At 36.9% G+C, this 18,052-nt stretch overlaps 3 protein-coding genes across 11 annotated transcripts; 2 read left to right on the forward strand and 1 right to left on the reverse strand.

Moving 5' to 3' along the window:
- The first annotated feature begins 302 nt into the window (after window positions 1-302).
- Window positions 303-3,464, forward strand: LOC104712755 (cleavage stimulating factor 64). The gene is made up of 10 exons (XM_087465878.1): window positions 303-573; window positions 682-760; window positions 881-1,055; window positions 1,153-1,413; window positions 1,515-1,592; window positions 1,796-1,831; window positions 1,928-2,320; window positions 2,543-2,713; window positions 2,814-2,973; window positions 3,088-3,464. The coding sequence occupies exons 1-9, from the start codon at window positions 540-542 to the stop codon at window positions 2,964-2,966; spliced, it is 1,380 nt and encodes a 459-aa protein (XP_087322004.1). The 5' UTR covers window positions 303-539; the 3' UTR covers window positions 2,967-2,973; window positions 3,088-3,464.
- A 57-nt stretch (window positions 3,465-3,521) lies between these two features.
- Window positions 3,522-9,334, reverse strand: LOC109126200 (putative aarF domain-containing protein kinase At1g71810, chloroplastic). 5 transcript variants are annotated; one of them, XM_087465874.1, is made up of 21 exons: window positions 8,833-9,246; window positions 8,668-8,697; window positions 8,529-8,573; window positions 8,392-8,430; window positions 8,132-8,302; window positions 7,891-8,043; window positions 7,582-7,617; window positions 7,182-7,225; window positions 6,810-6,900; window positions 6,544-6,694; window positions 6,023-6,137; window positions 5,892-5,941; window positions 5,700-5,778; window positions 5,524-5,574; window positions 5,124-5,265; window positions 4,986-5,030; window positions 4,526-4,624; window positions 4,403-4,444; window positions 4,125-4,283; window positions 3,914-4,033; window positions 3,522-3,785 (listed from the first exon to the last, which is right to left on the reverse strand). In XM_087465874.1, exons 1-21 carry the CDS (start codon window positions 9,034-9,036, stop codon window positions 3,681-3,683), a joined length of 1,971 nt encoding a protein of 656 aa, XP_087322000.1. In that variant the 5' UTR covers window positions 9,037-9,246; the 3' UTR covers window positions 3,522-3,680. The 5 variants fall into 5 exon arrangements, with proteins under 5 accessions (XP_087322000.1, XP_087322001.1, XP_010428020.1 ...); XM_087465875.1 differs by having other exon boundaries at window positions 7,182-7,245; window positions 8,833-9,244; XM_010429718.3 differs by having other exon boundaries at window positions 8,668-9,334.
- LOC104712756 (exocyst complex component SEC6) lies at window positions 9,226-16,983 on the forward strand. 5 transcript variants are annotated; one of them, XM_087465870.1, is made up of 25 exons: window positions 9,226-9,766; window positions 9,858-10,037; window positions 10,228-10,355; window positions 10,445-10,535; window positions 10,708-10,797; window positions 10,905-10,975; window positions 11,189-11,281; window positions 11,701-11,727; window positions 12,129-12,236; window positions 12,440-12,575; window positions 12,670-12,714; window positions 13,111-13,166; window positions 13,282-13,390; window positions 13,697-13,837; window positions 13,939-14,118; window positions 14,522-14,605; window positions 14,695-14,781; window positions 14,961-15,005; window positions 15,190-15,268; window positions 15,556-15,625; window positions 15,710-15,797; window positions 15,890-15,979; window positions 16,074-16,190; window positions 16,299-16,361; window positions 16,547-16,983. In XM_087465870.1, the coding sequence occupies exons 2-25, from the start codon at window positions 9,909-9,911 to the stop codon at window positions 16,676-16,678; spliced, it is 2,259 nt and encodes a 752-aa protein (XP_087321996.1). In that variant the 5' UTR covers window positions 9,226-9,766; window positions 9,858-9,908; the 3' UTR covers window positions 16,679-16,983. The 5 variants fall into 5 exon arrangements, 3 of the variants coding, with proteins under 3 accessions (XP_087321996.1, XP_087321998.1, XP_087321999.1); XM_087465872.1 differs by having other exon boundaries at window positions 9,396-9,772; XR_015566279.1 differs by having other exon boundaries at window positions 9,397-9,766; window positions 13,939-14,190; window positions 14,282-14,605.
- The last annotated feature ends 1,069 nt before the right edge of the window (window positions 16,984-18,052 follow it).

The raw sequence follows: 18,052 nt of genomic DNA on the forward strand, positions 1-18,052 counted from the left end.
CAGAAACAGTGATCAGTGGTGGCTGTGACATGTTAAAGATCAAACTCGTTTAACATGCTACTGAAAAAGGTAAATGTTATTTTTAAACAATCCAAGAGATGACGCATAGACTTCAAAATTCAAAGAAGAAAATTTCCTTTTTCAGTGTAATAAATAACTTCCATTTTCTGCTTTAAAAAAAAAAAAAAATTCTTTAATTTTTTATTTATTTTGGGGTTAAATTGTTGGGTGAGTTGTAAAAAAGTAAAAAATAAAAGGGAAATATGAAATATATCGATCAATTGGACGGTACTATTAAATTCGGTTCGTCTTTAATTTCTTTTTATAAGCAAAACGGAAAAGAAAAAAAAATTAAGGCAAAGTCCTATCGAACCAATACGAAAAAGGATCTCTGTGTCTGAAACCCGTCTGAGGATTTCACGAAACTCGCTGGTTCGAATTCGATTGAACACTCGTTCGAAAGCCCCAGTTTCATTGAGGGAGAAGATGAAGCAGCGCTTCACCTTCTTCTTCTTCGTTATCTTCTGTTAATTCTCTCAATGGCTTCATCATCTCAACGACGCTGCGTTTTTGGTAACACCCTCTTCTTCTTTTTTCTCTTACCACTCTTACAATTCTCTTTGAAGTTGGATTCAATTTGTTTAATTTTGTTCCTTTTTTTGTTTTTAATGTCTAATTTAGTTGGGAACATCCCTTACGACGCGACCGAGGAACAACTCAGAGATATTTGTGGAGAGGTTGGACCTGTTGTCTCGTTTAGGTCAGTTTATTCTTCAATTTGTTTTTAGGGTTTTGTTAAAGGACACACCTTTCTTCTAATTGAAACAGAGAAGTTTTTTTTTTTTCTTTTTCTTAACTGTTTTGCTTTCTTTGATTTCAGATTAGTTACGGATAGAGAAACTGGTAAACCAAAAGGCTACGGCTTTTGTGAGTATAAAGACGAAGAAACGGCATTGAGTGCTCGTCGTAATCTTCAGAGTTACGAAATCAATGGCCGTCAGTTAAGAGTTGATTTTGCTGAGAATGACAAAGGCACTGACAAAACCCGTGATCAGGTTCGTTATGTTTACTCCTCTCTTTAACTTCTTTTAATTGTTTTTTTTTGTCAAGACGTTATAACTAACGAATGGTTAACTAACTTTGGATTTTTAGGGTCAAGGAGGACCTGGTTTGCCTGCTACTACAGAAACTCAAAAGCAGATTGGAGGGCCTGTAGATTCAAATATACATCAGCCGGTTGGTCTCCAACTTGCTATTACTGCTGCATCTGTTATGGCGGGTGCATTAGGTGGTCCACAGGTTGGTTCGCAGTTTACACAAAGTAATCTCCAGGTTCCAGCGAATGATCCCCTGACTCTTCATCTTGCTAAGATGTCTAGAAGTCAGCTTACTGAAATTATATCGTCCATTAAGGTTTGAATCTTTCGGATTATTTTATTTTATTTTATTTTTGATGCATTGTTTTGCTATTGGTAGCGAGTGGTGTGATGGGGTTGTATTTTTCTGAATGTCAGGTAATGGCTACACAGAATAAGGAACAAGCTCGACAGTTGTTGGTTTCAAGACCTCAGTTACTAAAAGCTGTTTTCCTGGTACTTACTCATCCCCTGATTCTGCAAATTATTTTATTTCACACAAAATAGTTGTTGGTTATTTATGAGAGAACTAGGAGGGAAAAATCTGTTTTAGTTTCTCAAGTGCGCTCTTGATAAATATATGGTCTCTCATTTTTATTTCTTATACCATTATGATTCTGACACCATCTTTTGAACCTATATTACTTCTACTGTTGTAGGCACAGATACTGCTTGGGATTGTGAGTCCACAAGTGGTAAGTTTTCCAACTTATTGAACAATTTTGTGGTTCTTCCTTGTCTATTTATCTGTCGTTTCTGATGAGTACTATTGCCATTCCTGAATTGTGCAGTTGCAGACGCCAAATATTGTTCAAGCTCCAAGTCATATGACAGGGTCTTCAAATCAAGACACGCAATTATCATCAGGTCAAAACCTTTTACCGCCACTTGCACAAAGGCCGCAGCAGCTAAGTCGCCCTCCCCATAGTCAGTTTCCCGTTCAACAGTCTTCTAAACAACCTTTTAGTCAGATTCCACAACTAGTAGCACAACCAGGTCCTTCTTCTGTCAATCCTCCTTCTAGATCCCAAGTTAAAGTTCTCAGCGAAACCGCTCCTTTTCAACGCCAACAAGTGGTTCCAGCTTCCGTCAACATAGGTTATAGTAGTCAGACTTCAGTTCCGAATAATGTTATCCAGCCATCTCAAGTACCCCGCCCAGCATTAACAAATTCTGTGATGCAGGTGAGTTTCCACAATACCTATCTTATTAGAGAATGTAGCCATGGTGATATAAATTTAGTTTAACTTTCAGTGTTATTAGTACACAAACACACACCAAAGGACTGTTTTATATTAGTTGCCATCTCTTACAGGGAGAGCTTATTCCTAGTTGAACACCAGTGGGAGTTTAGTGGACAATATGACACTTTTAATCACATACTTCTTTTTTCTGTCTTTTTACAGCAAGGTGGGCAAACTGTATCTTTAAATTATGGCAAAAGAGTAAACGAGGGTCCTCATCAATCAATGAACAGACCGTTAAAGATGATGAAAGTTGAGGATAGGAGAAACACTTCACTCCCTGGAGGTCATGCGTCTAATTCAATGCTTCCGAATCAAGTACAAGCTCCCCAGGTATTTATCAATCACATAATTTGGAATCGCTCAGAAATGCCTCGAATGAAATCTATTAATCTGCAAAATCTTGCTTCATGATTGATTTTTCTTTCTCCAGGCACATATCTCCCCCGATGTTCAGTCAACACTGCTCCAGCAAGTAATGAACCTTACGCCAGAACAGCTGAGATTACTGACTCCAGAGCAACAGCAAGAGGTCTTAAAGCTGCAACAAGCGCTCAAGCAAGACCACATGATGCAGCCTTCATAACATTGAGGTAGTTTGTCTTATAATATCGTGAACCTTCTCGATTCTCTTTTGTTATGTGTGTTGTTTTCATTTTTTCGGTGATCTGATCTGATTCTGGTCTTCACCTCTCTTCTATACACAGGGGAAAGCAACTCGGTTGGTCGATTTCATTGCAGAGAGCAAAAAGGATTTTTTTTGCATGCAAATCACACCATAGAAAGAAGAAGGCTCTCTCACCTGAATTGGGGCGAGTGATTGTACGATTAGTGTAGCATTTATTTGTGCTGAGTTTGTCTTATAGAAGAAACATTCAGCCTTCAAAATATAAAAGGAAAGAGAAAGTTATAAAGTTCAAAGTCTCCGAAACTGTGTTCCTCTCTTTTTTATTTCCGTTACTGTCTTATTTCCTGCATTAACAACACACAACTCTCCTTTGGATTTTAATCCCGCACTTGGTTTGGTCACTGGTGAAGATTTTAGTATTTCGTTAATAAACATTTTATTTTTTCACAACAAAAATTTCGTCTAAGATTACAAATATGCTGCAAGAGAATAAAAGATGGATTAAAACGAGCATTAACCAAAGAAAACTGAGTTTATTCTATTTAATGCTTTCGTTCAAGTGTGGGATCAAAACGGCGATTCCTCTGATTTTCATAAAATTAATGTAAAAAAATTATAAGTAACTCAGAATCATTGTAGTCAAATCTGCAAGCGTTTTTTTGTAATCGGACATTAAAGAAATATCCTACGAATGGTTCTAGCGAAAGCCCGAGACACTAATCTTCCAACCAAGTCACCTGGCAACTGAAGCAACCTCTGTTGCGACTCCTGTGGAAGCTGCCACATTCATTCAAACCCCCAACAAATTAGTTCAGTTAGTGAATCATAAATTAATAATAAAATGTAAGGGGATAGTAAAAATGATTTCAGATTTGCAACACTTAGTGTTGGTGAACAATTGTTACCTCAGGTAAGATGGAAAGAATCGGAAGCATCTCTTGTGCTGATGGAAGCTGATACATGACGAGTGATGCTTCCTCTAAAGGTGTGAGTGCCTCACCATATTTACTAGTCGCGTTTACTTGCTGTAAGTTTGTTGCGCAAACATTAAAAAATAAAGTTAGTAAAAGAACATTTAATCTACTTTACAAAAATCAGAAGAGAAGAGGTTGTTACCGTGCTTACGCTTCCGGCCTTTTGCATCCCTGAGAACAATGCCATGAGTCGATAGAAGGTTCTAAGGTTTGTCATGTCTTCTTCTGTCAAGGAAGTGAATGCTCTTGAACCAGAAAATGTGAAGGACTCTAAAGTTGCCAATCCAAATGCATCAAGACCCTGTTGAAAGACAAACCAATCCTTAATCCTTCTGTTTTGATCAACAAGACAACAAAGAATGACATTTTTCACGCAAATAGTGCAACAAATTCAATATATCAGACAGATTGATTGCTCACCTTAGCAAATTCTCGAAGAAGGATCTCTCTTACAAAAGAACCCTGTCCAACGTTTCAAGATTTTAAGTAATTGTAACATTAAGTTGTATAATTCATAGTACAAACACCACCGCTTAATTATACCTGTTCCGTGAAAGTAAAAGCAAGCATTTGCTTCATGGCGATCTTAGAGTCTGTGCCCACCACTGGTTTCTGAACTAATGCCGTCTCTGTCCTAAGAGACTGAAGAAAGTAGATGTGAATAAGAAACCAAATGCTTTTCTTTGTTATACAAATAGGTAAATCCTATAACACTCAAGCTATTCATTTCCCAAATCATGCAGATTTCAGTCTTTCGTTGGTTTTTAGGCCGTCTGGTTGTATGATTATTCAGCTGTTTACTGACTAATTTACCATTGAACACCACATAGCCCATTATCCCAAAACACTCAAGCTCGTAACCATGATAACAAACAACAAGGAAATTGATGCGCTAATGAACAACAAACATTGGCACGTATAAACAATAACAAACAAAAACTTCAGTGCATTTTTCAACCCGTAGATAGTCAAAAACCAAAAACGGATAAAAATTCAGTCTCACCTCAGAAAGCAAAGACTCAAGACGGTCAATTCGGAAAACACCTTCCTGGCAGAGACACATATAAACGATAGCACGTTCAGGAAGAAACATAATGCGAGCTGAGGTTGACCAATCTGATTAGACAAGATAGTTTGGTACCTCATACAAAAGATTTTGCAGAGAGCTTTTCAGCTGTGGAGAGCTGTCAGTTAGAATCTTTTTAGCAATCCAAGGGTATGTACTGCCTAAAACCTTGTAGTTTGGGCTTATACCAATGGCAATGCCCTCCAAAACAGCAAGGCTGGGGAATAAAAAATGAGAAAATGGATAATCACATATACGCCGCTGTTGAGAGTACATGTCGAATAATTGAATAAAGCATTTAACGCATAGACCAGTTGGACCTATAAGCTTGTGCAAAAGCTTTGAGCATTTGTCTATGTTTATTTAAACAACAGATATCTAGATGACTCAAAAGTTTGTGAAACCTCAACAGCTCAAAACAAGAATGTTCATCATACAGCAATGCGGTTAAAAAGGGCAAAAGAAGATGAAGTACCTGCGGATAACTAGAGAAAAATAGGGGGGTATTCTGAATTTGAATCGGTACCTGAAAGTTTAACAAATAGATATCAGCATCGCATACGCACAAATTATGAGTAGATTCTTTCAAATGTCCCTCTCTCAGCCATATATTATTAATATCATATATTAGTTGAAATGAAGTGTTACTACATTGTTTTTCCTAAGTCGCCAAGCAGGTCACCAAAGCTTATATTGCGTACTCCCCTAGAGATTGCACCTTGAAAAACATCTGTTAAAAAAAGGGGAGGCAATTGGTTTAAAACAAAATAACCAAAACTTTCAATACAAACAAGTAGCTGCATAATAATAATACTATTATCTAAACCAAAAGCAAAATCGAACCGGTTAAAGCCTTAGTCACAGCGCTCTTTTCTGCTGTTGGAGGAAGAAGCCTATAGAAGTTTTGCAGATAAGATTAGGGAATGTCGACAATTGAAAGTTCATATTCAGATAGACACCAATGACCAGAGTACCCCAGAGTTACAAAGTCTTTAGCCAGTGCTTTGAAGTCACGATTTACGAGATGAAGACATGCTTCCATGAATCCATCACGTAATTCTGGCCTAAAGTCCCCCATCATACCAAAATCTGGCAGCAAAAAAGTTAAAAGTTTAGTAAGTTATAAACAAAAGCTACTTCTTGGGACAGTTTTAATTTGTAGACATCAAACCCAAGTATACAATACAGAAAACAAGATATCCAAAGAGGCAGCAAAAGTCAAATTCGTATCTAGAGCAGTGATTGATTATCTCAAGCATATAACATCGAATCATCAAAAAGTAGAAAAACCATTGAGCACAAAAGTACATAGGTTTTCATGTTTCTGGTTAATTCACTCTATGATCAGATAGATAGGTGAAACACAGACCAAAGCATCAGTCAGCAGTCTTTATTCTTTGAACGAAAAACACGTATACAAGAATAGTATCTGGAATTGTGGACCATGGAGTGCAGAATGATAACAGATAACGTTAGTATCAAGATCGGGAAATACCTAAGTATGCAAGTTGCCCATCATATGTGCGAAGAAAATTCCCAGGGTGGGGATCGGCATGATAAAATCCATACTCCAGAAGTTGATTAAACGAACAGTAAACGCCAACCTCAACTAAATAAAGATCATTAACTTCATTAAGCTTCTGACCCTGCAATTATACAGAGTAGAATACACAATATTATTGTGTGTTTAAAAAATATCAAAATTCGATATACAACTCTTTGACGCAACCAATTTTTTGATTGCAAACGAGGACTTCATACCTCCACCCACTCCATTACAAGAACTTTGCTGGTACTGTACTCTGTGTACATCTTTGGAACCAAGACATCTTTGATGCTCCCATACAACTTCCTATTCAAGCATGCGGAATATTACTTTAGGGAATCCCTTATAGAAAACTTAGCCATTAGATAACATGTTGTCCAAGTACCATGCTTAAGCAACATACTAATGATCTATAGCTCACATCAATTATTTACAATGTTAGACAAAAATATCATGTTGTCGACATACAAGCAAAATACTACATGACCTACAGCTCAGATCAATCTTTTGCAATGGTAGTCAAAGCCATAACACATAGTAGGAGATCAAACAAGGGCGGACAAGACTCAAACCTTAGCAGGATTTACCTAAATTTTATTCCGTTTTGGGCTTCATTCAAGTAATCCATCTCCTGCATTCAATGTGATTTACCTGTATTCAATATAAAGCTCTAAGATATTCCCCGAACAAGAATAAGATACAACAACTAGTCCATCTAAACGATCTTCAAGACATTTAAGAAATCATTAGCATCTATCCATTTTTCACACAATAGTTTTATATGAAACTTATCCTTTTCAGCATCACCTTAAACCGTTGTAAATTTGGACGAAACAAAAAAGTAGGATTGCATAACGATTAAAGAGAAAACAGTCTGGCACTCTTTTTCGTCAAGTACGGAGAAGAGAAGCATCAAGAACTTACCAATATATAATCTACAAAACGCAAAACATGGAAACCTACATGTGATAATAGTGTATCCTTTACCTTAAACAGACTTGTTGCCCATTCATCAACAACTGCCTGCAAATAGAACTTCACTTTTTAGCATTGGAACGGGTTGACAGTACTGATTAACTTAGGTTTCCCTTTTTCTCTCAGACAGAGAGTGAGAACCAGAGTATTAAAAAGAAAAACTACGAGAACCCACCGAAATGGATTCTAGAGTAAGTTTCAACACACTTTAAATGTTATTCTACATACTTAAGGAAATTCAAAAGTTTTAAGTAATGTTGACAAGAAATTTTTCTTATCAGATTAAAAGAAGGCACCAAAATTACTTAAGTGTCATGTCACCTCGAGATCTGAGTTGAATCTTCCAGCCTTTTTAATCAAACCCGCTAAGTACCGCAGAATTAGGGTGTCCAAAGCAATAGCAGCTCGTACACCAGGCCGCTGGACTTTGACAGCAACAACCTTTCCACTTCTACGGAGCCTAGCTTGATATACCTGAAACGAAGCTCTCATATATAGATTAGAAATTAGAAACTAGGACTAGGATAAGCTTTAAACCATCAAGAACATGCTTTCCGCATACCTGCCCAAGGGACGCTGCAGCTACAGGCTCAGGAGAAATCTCAGAGAAAAGCTCATCTATTGGAAGGCCAAGTTCATCCTCAATCATATTGAACGCAACTTCGGATGAAAACGGAGTAATTTGATCTTGCAGCAGGGAGAGTTCATCCAAATATATAGGAGGTATCAAATCCTAATTATATTTCAAAATTCATATCTTAACAGCAAATAACCACCACAAAGCTCCAGAAAATGAGAATACAAAAAACGGTAAGTGCTTACAGGACGAGATGAAACAGCTTGAGCGATTTTGACGTATGCCTAAAACAAGTTATGAAAACCATTACATCTTAAACACGGTAACACTAGCATTGAGCAATTAGATGAAAACCTCAAAGAAGGAAAGAGAGAAACCATACCGGACCTAGCTCCACCAGCAATTTCCTAAGCTCCGCAGCTCGTACCTAATCATACCAATTCGTAAAAAAAAAAATCAAAACGAAGCATATTATTGTTTTTTTTTTTAAGGCATCACTAAAATGAAATTGGGAGAAAGACCTTGAACATCTGCTCAGACCGTTCAAGAGCCTCATCGGCTAAGCGAAGCCCAAACCAATAACCAAACGTAGTCCCAATCTGAGCCAATCTACGAAGCAGAATCAGAGGCTTCTTCTTATACATCCCGTCTATCTTGAGAAAATTATACTCCGACAAAGAATCAGCCTCATCGGCGCTGAGACTAAACAGATAACCGGATTTGCTGGTGAAGCTATCTACATCTCTAGACGCAGCTGATGATACAACAACGGCGGAGTTTCCTCTACGCGACGGCCAAGACGGTGATTGTGAAATCAGTAGATTGGGATTGGCGGGAAACGAAACGATTAGCGGAGATGATGAAGAAGGAGAAGAAGGAAGCAGAAGCATCTCTTCCAATAACTAAAGACTATAGAGATTTTATCTTTTTTGATTTTTTGTTTTCTTCGCCGATCGTTTCTTGTGGTTTTTGAAATATTATCATGCAAAGGTGTTGCAAAAATGGTTAATAATAAAATCTCTTTTTTTCCGGTCACACATTCTTTATATTTTCTCTTCTTCTTCTCTCGACATTTTTTCAGGTTTTTCTGTGTCACACAAATGGCACTTTCCCTATATTTTATTTTCTTTATCTACAAAAATAATTTTCTACAAATGTTTTTTTTTGTCCATTCGTTTGTTCCATGACATGATTTTTAGTAGAGAAAATGGACTATAAATATATGAAAATAAAACCTTACAATATTATTTATACATTAATGATGTTGTATTCCAGAATTTAAACAATTAACTTTTACATTATTTTTTCAAAATACAAAAAGAACACGTTTCTTGCGTTTTGGTCGCCGGATTATAGCGTTCGCGTTAATGAACAAAAGTAAAACACAACAGCTGGCAAAAAAAAAATCAAAAATCAAAAACCGGCGAGGCGAAGGATTTCAGCGTTTGCGAACTTTTCCATCAGAGAGACTCGTTCCGGAGATTTTTTTAATCGTTATTTTTGTTTCTCTTCCGGCTGATCTGCGTTCAACACAACCACTTGTTTTCATAGAGAACGGCGAAGTGAATTGAAGTCGGGGAATCGCATTTGCTCTCCAGATTTTGCTCAATGACTTCTTCGGTTTGCGTCTGTTTTAGCCTTTACGCTTCTGTTTCCCAGATCTCTTTGATTCTCCCTCTGTGTTTTTATCGTAATTCTTTGTTTTTTGCAGATACAGGCTTAATTTAGGATCGGAGTTCTTTAATAAGGTGATCTAGCGAAGATGATGGTCGAGGATCTTGGTGTGGAAGCCAAGGAAGCGGCTGTGCGGGAGGTCGCGAAGCTCTTACCGTTGCCTGAACTTTTACAGTCTATTTCTTCGATTAAGGCCGATTACATCGCTCGGCAACAGGTTTGTTGTTGTTCTTAGCTTTTGAATTGGAATCGGAACTCAATTGGCTTTAGAGATATCGCTTGCACCGAGTATCAGTTATCTCTGAGTGATGCTGGGTTTGGAATTTTTAGGTTTTGATTATGCTTTCGTTATCTTTCATTGTCAAATTTTTTTGGTATGACCTTACTGGTGACGGTTGCTGTTTCAGGCGAATGATGCACAGCTCAGTACCATGGTTGCTGAGCAGGTTGAACAAGCTCAAGCTGGGTTAGAGTCGCTTTCTTCATCTGAGAAGACCATATATGAACTGAGGGATAATTTCATTTCTATCGACAAGTATGTTTTTTTGCTTCACTAGAGATTCTTGAAGCTGTGTTACCAACTTTCACATTTTTTAACTCCTAACTTTACTTCCTGTACCACAGGCTTTGTCAGGAATGTCAAACTTTGATTGACAATCACGACCAGATAAAGCTGCTGAGTAATGCCAGAAATAATCTAAACAAAACCCTAAAGGTAGATACGCCAATGAGCACGGATTGTATTGCTCAAACGGTTTTTGGTTCAATTTTGTCTTTCTACCTAGAACTTGAATATTTATAGCTCTGCATGGTCGTCTCAGATGTTTAAATGGCTTCCAAGTTTATGCCAAATTATTTTATACCACATTTTCTTTTATTTTTTCTAGGATGTAGAGGGTATGATGTCAATTTCTGTTGAAGCTGCTGCGGCTCGGGAGTCTCTGAATGATGATAAAGAAATCGTTAACACTTATGAGGTAGCATGAATTCCTCTTCCCATGGATTCCAGGCATTTTTACTGCATCACTTTTGGAGAAAGAGAACATCTGGTGTAAGAAATAATATTTTTTTTGTTCTTCCATAGAGATTAACAGCACTTGATGGTAAACGGAGATTTGCATTAGCAGCTGCTGGAGAGGAGGTTGGCAGGCTAAGGTTTGTATTTATTCCACTCGCTATCTTACTTTGCTTTTCGTACTTACATTAGTTACTGGGCAGCTACGAGGGAAAATAGGTCTCTGTGCTTAAGTAAATGAGCAGTACGTGGAGCTGTTTCTCTTTTGATGATTTGATCCCATCTCTGGACTGTCATTTCTTTTTACATGATCATGCACAACAACTTCTGAAGAGTTGTTTTGATGGTTTTAGGGAGTATTTTGAAGATGTTGATAGAACATGGGAAACATTCGAGAAGACACTATGGGGTCATGTTTCCAACTATTACAAACTTTCTAAAGAAAGGTAATTTGAGTAAATATATGGTTATGCTCGACCTCTCTGTCTAATTCCAATTTTTAATATCTCTACGGCCTTATATTAGTATTATGGTTCATGCTGTTTTCTTATAAGAGTGAGGCTAGGATGTTAGTTTAAAGAAGAAAGCAATGCCATAAGATAAGAAGGACATAGTTGGACTGTTCCAGTTATTCGGTAGTTAGATATGAGAATTTATATTTGACAAGACATAGTTTATGTAATGCTCTGTTCTTTGTTTCATGTTGTTAGCCAGACCTTGGGGCTTAAGTATATATTTGGAGTTTGCTCCATGTTGAAATAAGCTATTCGTTGTTGTTAAGCTCGTAACTCTACTAAAATATCAAATGTTACATATCCTTTTGGTTCATCTCAAAATTACTGATATATATATCTTTGTTCTGCAGTCCGCAAACGCTGGTTCGTGCTTTGAGGTATGATCCTCACCACAGACATTCTTCACCTTTGTCTGTTGCATTTATTCCCATAATTATTACTTTTCACTTTTAAGTAGTTTTGTTGGAAGCAAATCTATTTTAGTAAGCAAGGAAGATTGTGTATACATATTTTCTGGTGATTAGCATCAAGATCAGTTTAAATTGGTATAGTAGTTTAGAGAAATTATTGTGTTACCGTGACAACCATTTTTAATAAGCAAATTGTTTCTTTTATTTTCATGCAACATGCATTGTAATATCATGGATTTTATGTTAGCATTAGAAGTTCCCTAAACAGGGGATGATGTCTCCTATTCAGGGGACAGGAGTAGACTTCTTTTAAAGTGAATTGGCTAACTGAATCTGGTAGTAACTTACTATGGTTTCTCCTATCAAAGGGTTGTTGAAATGCAAGAAATTCTTGACCAACAACTTGCTGAAGAAGCAGCAGAGGCTGAGGGAGAAGGTGCGATGGCATCTGTAGCAAATCCCCGAAGGCCTGGCAAGTGAGTCCGATATGTTTTATTCATATTCTTCTTGATTTGTTGTTTCAGCTGTTGTTGAAACCTCTATCACTTTTTCACTGTGGGTTTGACTACGATAATTTTTCCCTTGATCTAGTCTCCTGTAAAGCTATGCATTTTTATTGAAGTCCCCATAATCATTTGTGACATACTGACATGTCTTATAATCGTTCTGTTGAATCTAGGAAATCTACGACAACGTCAGCTTCGTCAAAGGGTCTTGCTCAACAAAAGTTAAAAGTCCAAGGGAAAGGCTACAAGGACAAATGCTACGAGCAAATTCGAAAGGCAGTCGAAAATCGATTTAACAGGCTTTTGACGGTGGGTCTTTCATTTTGGAATTTTTTTGGTTGCATAGCTAAAAGTAATATGTGTTTCTCTGTGTGGTCATCCTAACACTGAACTTATTGACCAGCTTGTATTTGAAGATCTAAAAGCAGCTTTGGAGGAAGCTAGAACGGTTTGTGCGACTGATTCCCTTGCTTGCATACACTTCTTCATTTTTTCTTTTCTGAAGTTCATTGAAATTGTACTCAACTATGTGATAGATTTGTGTTTCTTCTAGGCGTTTCAGTCGATCTCCTTTAGTTGACTGAATTAGTATTTTATGTTAAATTTAATTGTAGTGAATTGATGATCTAGTATGTTACTGTTTTGTTGCAAACGTTCCAAATTTACCTGACCATCTTATATTGCTGTTCCTGTTCCTGTTCCATAAACGTTAATCGCCGATGCTAACTCTCTATCTTCCACGGTTATAATGATTGATGTCAACCTCGTTTTCTTCTGTTATTTTCACATATACTGTAGTATTAACTGTGTTTTTCGCTTTCTTTCTATTGTGTTTGACAACTAGATTGGAGAGGAACTTGGAGATATTTATGACTATGTGGCTCCTTGTTTTCCTCCGAGGTTTTTTCTTATCTCCATCTATTTCCTCTAGAACAATGAAAGATTACAGCTAGAAATTTATTCCTTTTCCCCCCAAGGATTAAATGGTCTTCTTAGCTATCTTCCTTGTTGGCAGATACGAGATATTTCAGCTTATGGTGAACCTGTATACCGAGAGGTTCATACAAATGCTCAGATTGCTCAGTGACAGGGCAAACGATCTGACAAATATAGAAATTTTAAAGGTTCGTAAAGCTCGATTGTTTGTAGTGTTCTGCCATGTTGTATCGCAGTCAGACTTCGCAAATTTTGCCTTTGGTGCTTTGTCTCTGTGTTTTCTCGCCTAATATTAAGGACCTTTTCATTCAACCATGCATGATATTTAAGTCAATGTCAAGGTGGTGTCAGTTTTTAGACAAGGAACACCTTGAAAAATGTGACTGACTATGTTTTGTCTCATCAACATGCCTCATTCGTTATACCTTGTCTCTGTGCATTATGTATCCTGTAGAGAGTGATGTATCTTTTCATTTTCTTTTGGATCTTGCTAGGTGACTGGTTGGGTAGTAGAGTACCAAGAAAACCTGATTGCACTTGGTGTTGATGATTCACTAGCTCAAGTGTGTTCTGAGAGTGGTTCAATGGATCCTCTAATGAATGCATATGTGGAAAGAATGCAAGCTACAACGAAGGTAATGACATCCATGTTTGACCTTCGCTGTTAGTTTTTTATGTCGTAAGTTTTACAGTTCTTTTTGCTAAAACTTTACTTGCCAATCCACTTTGTTTGCAGAAATGGTACATGAATATCCTTGAAGCGGATAAGGTGCAACCACCTAAAAAGACAGAGGAAGGGAAATTATACACACCAGCGGCTGTAGATCTATTCAGAATACTTGGAGAGCAAGTGCAAATTGTCAGAGATAATAGCACCGATGTTATGTTGTACAGGATTGCTTTAGCTATCATCCAGGCAAGTCAGAGAGGTTGCAACGAGATTTTTTGGTTACCCCTAATTTCTTTGTGCGGCTATGAACTGAAATAGGTTATAGTTGAGAATATTTCATTTCCCTGCTCAGGCTATTTTATCGACTATATACTTAAGAGGTTTCAAATTGTTATTTGCTTTCTTCTAGGACTGGTGAAGTTAATTTTTGAGACTTTACCCGTTCCCCAGCATTTTCTTCCGTATCTCATCTTAACGTCCAATTCAATTGACCCCCTTTTTCTCTTTTCTATTTTATTCCTCTTCATTGTGTTTTAAGCTGATTGTAATTTTCGTGCAACAGTATGTGCTTCATTGTTGTCTAACTTTTATACCTATAAATTTCATAGTGTATGTTCTATATTTTGATTCATATTGTGGATTACTTCAGGTTATGATTGATTTCCAAGCAGCTGAAAAGAAGAGAGTTGAAGAACCTGCTTCTGATATTGGTCTGGAACCTCTATGCGCTATGGTATGTCAAAAGATATGACTCTTTTGATGGCACTTTTACCATTCTCTCATTTTTCGACGAATATTTATATTTGTTAATATTGTCTACAGATAAACAACAACCTTCGCTGCTATGACCTTGCCATGGAGTTGAGTAATAGCACTTTAGAAGCTCTTCCACAGAATTATGCGGAGCAGGTAATCCAGCTGTCAGTTATTGAGCTCAGTTTCCTTGCGATTGATTCTTTTGATTGGAGTTTTCAAATTCCACAGCATCATTCCCATTCTCAGTCCTTCTATACTCCTTCACGTCTATCACCGCCTGCACCTTGTTTGCATGTTTAGAAAATGCTTCTCTAATGTGGTGATTCTGCCAGGTGAATTTTGAAGACACTTGCAAAGGTTTCTTGGAGGTGGCTAAGGTTCGTCAAAGATTCCCTTTTCTCCACTGTCTTCAATCCAAATGTAGCTCTTGCATCTCGATTTATGGCATTGTAGTTGCCCAGATGGCTATTTAGATGAAAATTTAAGTTGAGCTTGCGATCTTTAAAAGTAAAATTTATGTTGGACTTCTTACACATGTCCCATATCGTCCTTTGATTTCAGGAAGCAGTGCATCAAACAGTTCGCGTTATCTTTGAGGATCCAGGAGTTCAAGAATTACTTGTCAAGCTTTACCAGAAAGGTATCTACCAGTCTGAAGGACTAATCTATTACCTTTAAATAGAGGCAGTCGGGCGTTGCTAACTCATTGATACTTTTGCTACCGGGTTCCATTGATTTCTAATAGATCTAGACTATTCTCCATTTAAGAATCTATAGTTCAGTTCTTTATAACATAATCATTTAAGAATCAAGTTACACTCTTTCGTCCATTTTATCTCTACCTTTCCTCCTAAAACAGCACTTTGGATCTTATTTACTTGATTCAAGTTCTTGATTTTGTTCCTAACTTTGCTGTTTACTTTATAGAATGGTGTGAGGGACAGGTTACCGAGTATCTCGTGGCAACTTTTGGTGATTATTTCACAGATGTGAAAATGTAAGTTCTCCGTGTCCCCTTTTGTGTAACAGAACTTGAATTGTCACAACTCTATTGAGGTCTTGGCGGTGAATGGTGATGCAGGTATGTTGAAGAAAGATCATTTAGAAGATTTGTTGAAGCTTGTCTGGAAGAAACAGTCGTTGTTTATGTTGATCATCTCCTAACACAGGTTTCCCCATCTATTCTCCGGTATTTACCTTTCATATTTCTTCAGTATACATACAGACTGAATCTTGGTCTGGTGAACGCATGTAATTCCAGAAAAACTACATCAAGGAAGAAACTATTGAACGGATGAGGCTGGACGAGGAGGTTCTTATGGATTTCTTTAGGGAGTATATAAGTGCATCTGTAAGTTGGTTTTGGCACTTAATTCGTTTTGACCTGAAAATGTTATTTTTCGTTTTAAGTAGAGCTTATTATATCCACTGGGATTGTGTTACAGAAAGTGGAGAGCAGAATCAGAATAATGAGCGATCTGAGAGAACTTGCGTCCGCAGAGAGTCTGGATGCATTTACCCTTGTGTACTCAAACATTCTTGAGCACCAGCCTGACTGCCCGGTAAATTATATCAGAAAAATAAAGTCTACTCTTTGTTTTACAAGATCACTCTTGATTTCAAAAGATCATTTTCCTCAACTCATGTGATCTCTAATATATGATACACAGGCTGAGGTCGTGGAGAAGCTTGTGGGACTGCGTGAAGGTATACCACGGAAGGACACGAAAGAGGTAAACACCAAAACTCTTCTTAAAAAAAAATGTAATTTGCTTAGGACAACGCAGGTTAGTTTGGTAGGGAATCGCATGGATTTTCACACTATGGCTACGAGTCTTGAATTGTTACGAAATAGTAAGAGTTTGACTGAAAAAGAAGAATTTTTAATTGCGAAATGGTTAATGGTGATGAAAAACAGGTGGTGCAAGAGTGCAGAGAAATATATGAGAACACCCTTGTAGATGGTAATCCCCCAAAGACAGGCTTTGTATTCCCGAGAGTCAAGTGCTTAGCTGCTAACAAAGGATCTATCTGGCGAAAACTCACTTAGGTCAAATGAGTTTCTATGATCGGTAAAACAGCGTTCAGCGTTTGCGCCCCCGCACTACTGTTTTTTTGTTAGGATGATGTTATATGTTTCTTCTCCAAATTATGGCGTTTGCGTCCTGTGTCTTCTTTTTTGCATTGGTATCTTTTTGCTCTCTGTAAATTCTGTGTTTTCTCAATTTTTGGTTTTAACCTTTTTTAACCTGGATTGAAAAGTTCAAACGCTCGGTTGTCATTTGCAGTAGAATATTATTCCGTTGTATTTAGGAAAACATATCTAGTCTTAATCAAGTTCTATTGTTTCATTTAGTTTTGACGAAATCTTCTTAAAGTGTGGTTCTTTCCATAACAAGGGATCTCTAATTGTTTTGAGAATTATATAGCTGGTTTTGTGAAATCTTGAATTTGAAGCATCTTCTGTTTTTACATTTATGAATATGAAAAATGTGGGGAGAGGGAGGGGACTAGAACAGGATTTGTAAATTCAATCATTGCATACCAGCTGATTTTTAACCACTCACAATAGATAAATAATTGTAAGCATTATCATGAAAATTGAAAAATGTTTTGTAAAATGACAGTATCCCTTTTTTACTTTAAATTTTATTCTAGAAACCTTTTTTTATCATAATGAAAATAAAGAGTCCACCACATGGGGTAAGCATAATGAATGTGTGATATTATTTATATAGGTTAACAAAATGCATCAGCTTTCTTATTTTACTTTCTACACTACTCGATGTACTTATTGAATGGGCAAAGTATCGTTTTGAAAAAAAAAAGATAATAATAATAGGAAGACAAGTTAATGTTAAATTGTACTCCGTGGAACAGTAGTAGAGTCATATGGAGCACGCCGATACTAAAAATCCACAGTGGAACTTGGCCAAATCTTGTCTTTGCCGTCTCTCTACAGTTTCTTCCACCAAAATTTTGACAATACTCATACAAAAAAAAAATGCTTCATTCAATTTCATCGCTGCGAAAGTTACGTTTTCAAAAGAAAAAAAAAAAAAGACAGAAAAAGTCTAATAACTACATGTTCCGTTAACCTAATTTCGGTATTCGATAAACATAACGATCATAGAGTCTCTAATCACTGAAAATAAAAGATAAATAGCGATATCATTTTCGTTTTTACTAACGGTAATGTATAAAACAGAAGATAATAAGTACTGTTTCATATGTTTGGTATGAGATTCTCCCAAGTGATTTAACTCTTTTTTTTTTTTCATTTTAACCTTTTCAATTTCATTACGAATCTTAACTTGCATTAATTAAGAAAAGGTTAGAAATAAAGAGGCCCCATAGAGAGAGAGAGAGGTTTGACCAGGAGAAACAAGGAGCGTTAAAGAGCTTTCAACTACTAAACTTTGCC

Source organism: Camelina sativa, chromosome 9 (genome assembly GCF_030686135.1).
Source record: "Camelina sativa cultivar CO46 ecotype springtype chromosome 9, ASM3068613v1".
NCBI classification, from domain to species: Eukaryota; Viridiplantae; Streptophyta; class Magnoliopsida; order Brassicales; family Brassicaceae; genus Camelina; species Camelina sativa.